Raw genomic sequence first — 7,345 nt, 5'->3', positions numbered from 1 at the left:
CTATCACTGAGCTACACTTAGCCCCCAAAAAAAAAAAAAAAATGTTTTTAGTGCTGAAACCCAGGGCCTTTTTCATGCTAAGCCTGCAGTCTATCACTGAGCCATACCACCAGCCCTGCCATTCCAAAACTTAGGTGAAGCGGAATATTGCGATGTACCCTAAAAAGACTGCCAAGGTTCAAAGAGCCTGTTAATGGGCCTGAGAGGCCCTGTGACTCTGGCGCAAACAATGGCCTAGGGACCATAAATTGAATTTCTAGATTACTGGCTGCCTTCTTGTGCTCTGATATATCTGGAACAGAAGAATAAACACACCAAGTACCATACACACAGATAAATACTAAATAATAATCCTTTGAGGTGCAATAGAACACCATTTACAAAATGTAAATCTCTCTCACATTTGGATCATAAACTTTTTTTTTTTGCTAGTAACATGAATAGATTCTTTTGCCCATTCATGTAGAATAGATAAATGAAATGAAGATTGGGCCTCTTGTTTTTTGGGGGGTCAGGGATTGAACTCAGGGGCACTTAACCACCGAGCCACATCCCCAGCCCTATTTATTTATTTTTTATTTAGAGACAGGGTCTCACTGAGTTGCTTAGTGCCTCACTTTTGCTGAGGTTCGTTTTGAACTTGCGATCCTCCTGCCTCAGCCTCCCAAGCAGCTCAGATTACAGGTGTGCGCTACCACGCCCGGCTACAGATTGTGACTTTTGATTTAGGCCAGTTAGACAGGACTGCACTGCTTACTCCCATTCCTGAAGATATAAGTTGAATAATGGTGAGGCACTCTTCTCTGTGTTAGGAACACTGCAAAGTACAGTATATGCATCTGCCACAAAATGTAGAGAGAGCTGGACATGGTGGCACATGCCTCTAATCTCAGTGACTTGGGACACTGAGGCAGAAAAATCATGTTTGAGGCCAGTGTCTATAATTTAATGAGACCCTGTCCAAAAAAAAAAAAATGGTGCTGGGGGTTTAGCTCAGTGATAGAATGTCCCTGAGTTCATCTCCAGTACTGGTTAGAGAAAAAGCCCATAAACAAATGTAGAGAGAAAAACAGGTTCAAAAAGTACTTTTACCATGTAAAAAAATCTTTTTTTTTTTTTTGGAAAGGAAAATTACTTTCTTTATAACCTGTACATCCTGTTTATTTTGTTGAATATATACTTATAAATGCAAGTGGTTTGTTTTGTTGTTTCATTTTTTGTGGTGCTGGGGATTGAACCCAGAGCCTTATGCATGCTAAGCAAGTGCTGTACCACTAAGTCACATCCCAGCCCTAAGTGTAATTTACACTCATCTTTGAAATGTCCACTTGGTAGACTCAGTTAAATGACATTTTGCTCTCTCATAGAACTTGCATAACATAAAGGTAAACGATAAAGGATATTGGAGCTGGGCATGGTGGCACATGCCTGTAATCCCAGTAACTTGGGAGGCTGAGGCTGGAGAATCTTAAATTCATGGCCATCCTCTGCAGATTAGCGAGATCCTAAGCAATTCAGTGAGACCCTGTCTCAAAAATAAAATAAAACATAATAAAAGGCTGGTGATATAGCTCAGTAAGCTCAGTAGTAAAGTGACTCTGGGTTTAATCCCCATTGCCAAAAAAAAAAAAAAAGATACTGTAATGTGAGAATGTGGTGACTAGATATGCACAAAATGTGATAAGGGCATGTAACCAGGAGTATGTGACTGAAGTGGCATTTCTCAAGCAGGTGTTCCTAGAGAACTTGAGCTTGCTGAGTTATACCTCATACTAATATATCAATAATTGAGAAATGCCATCTTGAGTACTTATGTTGCCTACTAGTATATCAAAGGACACGTGAAATCCTAAAATTAAAAAAAAAAAAAAAAGCAAAACCAGACTCTGAAACTTTGTACAACTCAGTATTTTACCAAAATATGTGACCATAGAACCCTGTTTTCTGCTAGTCTTTAAAAACAAGCTTAAGCCCTCTGTGGGACAGACTTTGAGCAATGTCTATTTAAAGTACACATTAAATAGAAGAAAAGCTTCTTAGCTCAAAATACTGGTGGCTTAGATTTTTAAGGCTCTGTCTTGAAAGTATAATCAAGTCATACATTTCACATTGCATTAACTTCTTTTGTTTTAGTAAAAGAAAATGAAATGCTACAACTTATTTTTTACACTTAAACTTTCTTTTTCTCTGAAGACTGGATTCTCAACAAAGGAGAAATCCAAGATACATTCTGTTTTTTTTATAGGAAATATGAACTGTCATATTTCCTGGTAAGGCTGGATTTTCTTTTTGTAACATGAATCTCATCTATCAGTGGGCTATAGATTCCCTTTAATCTTTGACTTGGCTTTTAAATTAGAGAGGAGTATTGGAAATATGATGGTTTATTTCTCTATTCTCTTCATAATATCACCCTTCTCCCAAATATTTTCACTAATCTTCCCCAGTGTTAATGAAGTCAGTTACTTATTTATCCATGAATTCAAAAATCTTTGCTTAGTGTCTGCTGTGTTCCAGGTGCTAACATCAAGAATTCAGTACTGAACAAGACTTATAAACTTATAACCTACTGAGGGAAGATAACCCATGAACATACAGATAAATTAACAGGCTCTCAGATATAAGTGCTATGATTAAATTAAAACAGGATGAACTATTTTTTTCTCTCTCCTGGACTGGTGGTCAGGGAGGACTTCTTTGTAGAAGTGACTTTTCAGCTGAGAACTAAATGATGAGCCAGCTGATTTTTCTGGATCTGATAAATGAATATAAAACAAACTAGGAAAGTCTGAAATACTCTTGAGTCTGTTTTCACTGCTTCAATTTTCAAGGAAAAAAAAAAAAAGACTTTCCATCTTTAAAATGGCATGCACACCTATCCAGTAATGGGATTCCTGGATTTAGGTGTGTGATTTGGCTCACAAAGTTAAGTTTCATAACTCAAATATTTTCCCTAGAATGTGAGTTCATTTTAATTTCTCAGGGAGGACTGCTATTTGCCAAGTGGGCAGCTGAAGCTCTTCTGTTGGTGCTTTTGAAGTCTTTCTGAAGAACAGTATTTCTAAATCATATACATTTGTACTTTGTTAAAAATCAGGGCAATTTAAATGAACAGCTATTATTATTATATATTGGTCATCAGAAGAGCTTTAAAGTTATACAACTGTTAGGAATTTAGTTTAGATTCAAGACTCATCTCTTCAGTGGCTAAGACTCAATTGTATTTGGCTTTCGTCACTCTTAAGCACCTCCATAGCCCCCTTGACATGTCATGACTATTGTTTCCTTTAAGACAAAAATGCTAGTTTGGTTTATCTTTAGAAATAAGAAGTCTCAAGTTAACAGCCATTGAATTTATGAATGTAACAACAATCTATAGATTATAGAATTTCTGTAATAATGTACATTTTAACAATTCAACGTTACTTTTTTTTTAGACAAGTAGAAATGTGACTGTTCACCAACTGCTTAAAAACAGGTTGTAGAGAACTCTTTTCTTTACCGACCAGCATTTTGCCTGGGAAGAAAATCCAAAATAACATTAAGGGCAGTTTCTTTAGCCCTTCTCTCATCCAAATGTACCCCACCCTACCAGTCAGAAGGTTTTGAGGAAGACAACTTCTCTTTTCTTGGTTTCAATAGACTTGATCTAGGAGATAGGCAGAGTTCAAATCCAGTTCATGTTTTGTCAGGCTGCTGGTTTTCCTTTTCTGGAAGAATCTTGACTGTGTCCTTTCTACTTAAAGACTGTAGAGGCGACTGGTATTCTCACGCAAGGTGGCCAAGACATGGAAAAGAGGCTCATTTTTGATTCTGGCAATCTCTCGCACTGTGTGAAAGGCCAGGCCCGGGTGGGCATATGGGCAGAAACTTTTGGGAACCCGGCGAGGGAGAAAGTAGGGAGCATCAGTTTCGACAAGAATTCTTTCCAGTGGGATCTTTTTCAGAGCTTCTCGGGCCTCCCAGGCAGAAGAGTAAGTCAGGACTGCTGTGAAGCCTACAAACATATTGGGAAAGTGCTTCAGCAAGGGCTCAGTGACTGGGTAGCTGCTGGTGAAGCAATGCCTATGGATCTTGTAGTCAGAGGGCACAAATTTTTTCATGATGCCCAGCAGATCTTCATCAGCCTCTCGGCAGTGGATCACCAAGGGCATTCTAAGGGACACAGCCAGCTGCAGCTGTCTCTCAAATATCTTGAACTGCTCTGGGACAGGTGTGGTGCACTTATAGGAGTAATACAAGCCCATTTCTCCAAATGCTACAGCCTTGGGATGCCGCAAGGCATGCAAGAGATTTCTTTCTTGATGCTTATTGTAGTAACGTGCAAAATGAGGGTGACAGCCAAAGGCGCCCCAAATCAGGTCTTCTTTCAATAGTTCCTCCCACAGGCTGTAAGGGTAAAAGAAATTGAAGTTAAAGTGTAAAAGTTAAAGTGTAAAAGACCGAGCATTGTAAAGTTTCTAAGCTGCAAGGCCTGAGTTAAAATGTAAAGGACTAGGTATTGTTAAGTTCCTATGCTACATGCAAAACCTGAAATTCCTGTAGCTATTAAGACAATGCTTGGAACCACCCAGTAAATATTTCCCCTGACCGCCTGGTTGTTTAATAACTTAAGGGCTCTGTGTGGTCTTGCACGTAGGCATCGCAGGGCCTAAACCAATCAGTTTGAATGTGTACCCCGCTTTAGAACTGACCTGTCACCCCCGCCCGATCTGTTCCCGCCAATGTATGTACTAATCAAGTCTAAGAATTGTTGTTTGATTTTCCCGCGGTGTATGATGATTTGTTAAAGGAGACTGTGATGTATGTAAAGTCCCCGCCCTCCCCAAGAAGTGTACTTAAGCAGTGCTCAGCCCCTGCTCTGGGCTCTGGGCTGTTCTCCCTTCTTGAGTGAGCATGGAGCCCCAGCATGCTGGAATCTCAATAAACCCCACTTGCTGTTGCATGAGTCGCGGTCCCTTGGTGGTCTCTTCCTCCGACGCTTCGCCGGACCCTTACAAGGCCATCCCTTAGAGTACGAGGATCGCAGAAGTCAGAGATGCAGCCCTGAAATTCCTTAGGGAAGGAGTTGCTATAAATTTTTCTGAACTTGGTAAAGGTCCCTTTGAAAGACAGCTTGGAATAGAGCATGTCCAAGTGACAGTGGGTATCAATGAAACCATCTACTAGGCGTGGTTGCCAGGGGCTCCTTGGCTGCAAGTTAAATACATGTGCTCCATAAGGACTTAGCAGCTCTTCATCTTGATAGGTTTTCCCCTTTATGTCTGCTGTTGAATTTCTGGAGAAATGGAATGAACAAAGATTCTGGGATCTGCCTTCTGTCATTTGCAGACTCTTGTAAGTATCTTGGGAGCTCATTGGATGGTAGGAATAATCACAACCCAGGAAGTTCTGTCTGCCTCTACCAGCCTGGAATGTGGTAGTGGTACTACTGCTGTCTGTGGAAGGATAACGTGAAATCTTTGTATTGCTGATCCAACAGCTGGTGTAATCATTCCAAGGACTGTAATACAAATTGGGCTGGTGTATGCCACAACCCCTCTTGAAGGATGGAGGGTCTGAAACTACTGGTAAACTAAATGAGAATGGCTCCTTCTGAGAGAATCTGATAGTGGAGTTCTCATCCACATCAGACCATTCACTTTCTGAAGAGGGGTAGTCGATTACCACCTTCTTTTCCTTAGGCTTTTGAATTACTGAGAAGGAATTATTGGCACCCTGAATTTCTAAGGGGAGAGAATTTTTTTCAAAAATGACTGTCCTTTGGTCACCAAGAGGCTTCTCACTTAATTTCTTACAAGGAGTTATAATCACTCTCCTATCACTGATGCTGTTAATTTTGGGGACTGACTCTTTTTTTTTCTGAGAAGCAAAGAAGGTAACACTCCTGCCTGGTTTTCCTCCAGAGTTGGGACGCTGTAGTACCCTTGGTTTTGTACTAGGGGAAGCTTCTCCCTTTTCTTTTGGTGTTGCTTTTATTGTGATACCATAGATAGCCTTTCGGTAAATCACTGAAGAGCCTCGTTCTTGAGCTGTACCCATCCCTTTCTGGAAATTATTTGGTTCCTGCATCTTATTTTGCTGCTGAACTCTACTTGTCCCTTTCTGGAACTTATTTGGTTGCTCTATCTTATTTTGCTCTATAACTCTATCCATCCCTTTCTGAATCTTATTTGGTTCCTCTATCTTATTTTGCTCCTGAACTCTATCCATCTCTTTCTGGAAATTATTTGGTTCCTCCATCTTATTTTGCTCCTGAACTCTATCCATCCCTTCCTGGAATTTATTCGGTTCCTCCATCTTATTTTGCTCTTGAATTCTGCCTGTCTCTTTCTGGAACTTGCTTGGCTCCTCCATCTTATTTTGGTCCTGAATGCTATCTATCCCTTTCTGGAAATTATTTGGTTCCTCCATCTTATTTTGCCCCTCAACTCTATCTATCCCTTTCTGGAAATTATTTGGCTCCTCGATCTTATTTTGCTCCTGAACTCTGCCTGTCTCTTTCTCAAACTTGTTTGGCTCCTCCATCTTATTTTGCTCCTGAACTTTGCCTGTCTCTTTCTGAAACTTGTTTGAATCCTCTATCTTATTTTGCTCTTGAACTCTGCCTGTCCCTTTCTGGAACTTATTTGGTTCCTCCATCTTATTTTGGTCCTGAATTCTATCCATCCCTTTCTGAAATTTATTTAGTTCCTCCATCTTATTTTGTTCCTGAATTCTATCCATCCCTTTCTGAATCTTATTTGGTTCCTCCATCTTATTTTGCTCCTCAACTATACCCATCCCTTTCTGAATCTTATTTGGTTCCTCCATCTTATTTTGCCTCTCAACTCTATCCATCCCTTTCTGGAAATTATTTGGCTTCTCCATCTTATTTTGCTCCTGAACTCTGCCTGCCTCTTTCTGAAACTTGTTTGGATCCTCTATCTTATTTTGCTCCTGAATTCTGCTTGTCCCTTTCTGGAAATTATTCAGTTCCTGCATCTTATTTTGCTCTTGAACTCTGCCTGTCCCTTTCTGGAACTTATTTGGTTCCTCCATCTTATTTTGCTCCTCAACTCTATCCATCCATTTCTGGAAATTATTTGTTTCCTCTATCTTATTTTGCTCCTGAACTCTACTTATCTCTTTCTGGAGCTTATTTGGTTCCTCTATCTTATTTTGCTCCTGAACTCTGACTGTCCCTTTCTGGAAATTGTTTGTTCCCTCCATCTCATTTTGCTCTTGAGCTCTATCCATCCCTTTCTGGAATTTATTCATTTCCTCCATCTTATTTTGCTCCTCAACTCTATCCATCCCTTTCTGAATCTTATTTGGTTCCTCCATCTTATTTTGCTCCTGAACT

General features: G+C 40.0%; 2 protein-coding genes across 2 annotated transcripts in view; one reads left to right on the top strand and one right to left on the bottom strand.

The window, feature by feature from the left end:
• Positions 1-7,345, top strand: part of Efhc2 (EF-hand domain containing 2) — a 206,743-nt gene that overhangs the window by 19,388 nt on the left and 180,010 nt on the right. The window lies entirely within an intron of this gene.
• On the bottom strand, positions 3,741-7,326 carry LOC107144206 (putative deoxyribonuclease TATDN2). The gene is made up of 3 exons (XM_048796366.1): positions 5,012-7,326; positions 4,658-4,666; positions 3,741-4,389 (listed from the first exon to the last, which is right to left on the bottom strand). The coding sequence occupies exons 1-3, from the start codon at positions 7,324-7,326 to the stop codon at positions 3,741-3,743; spliced, it is 2,973 nt and encodes a 990-aa protein (XP_048652323.1).

Source organism: Marmota marmota, unplaced genomic scaffold, assembly GCF_001458135.2.
Source record: "Marmota marmota marmota unplaced genomic scaffold, marMar, whole genome shotgun sequence".
NCBI lineage: Eukaryota > Metazoa > Chordata > Mammalia > Rodentia > Sciuridae > Marmota > Marmota marmota.
Note: the sequence above shows the minus strand (reverse complement) of the source record. Positions and strands in the feature narration are given on the sequence as shown.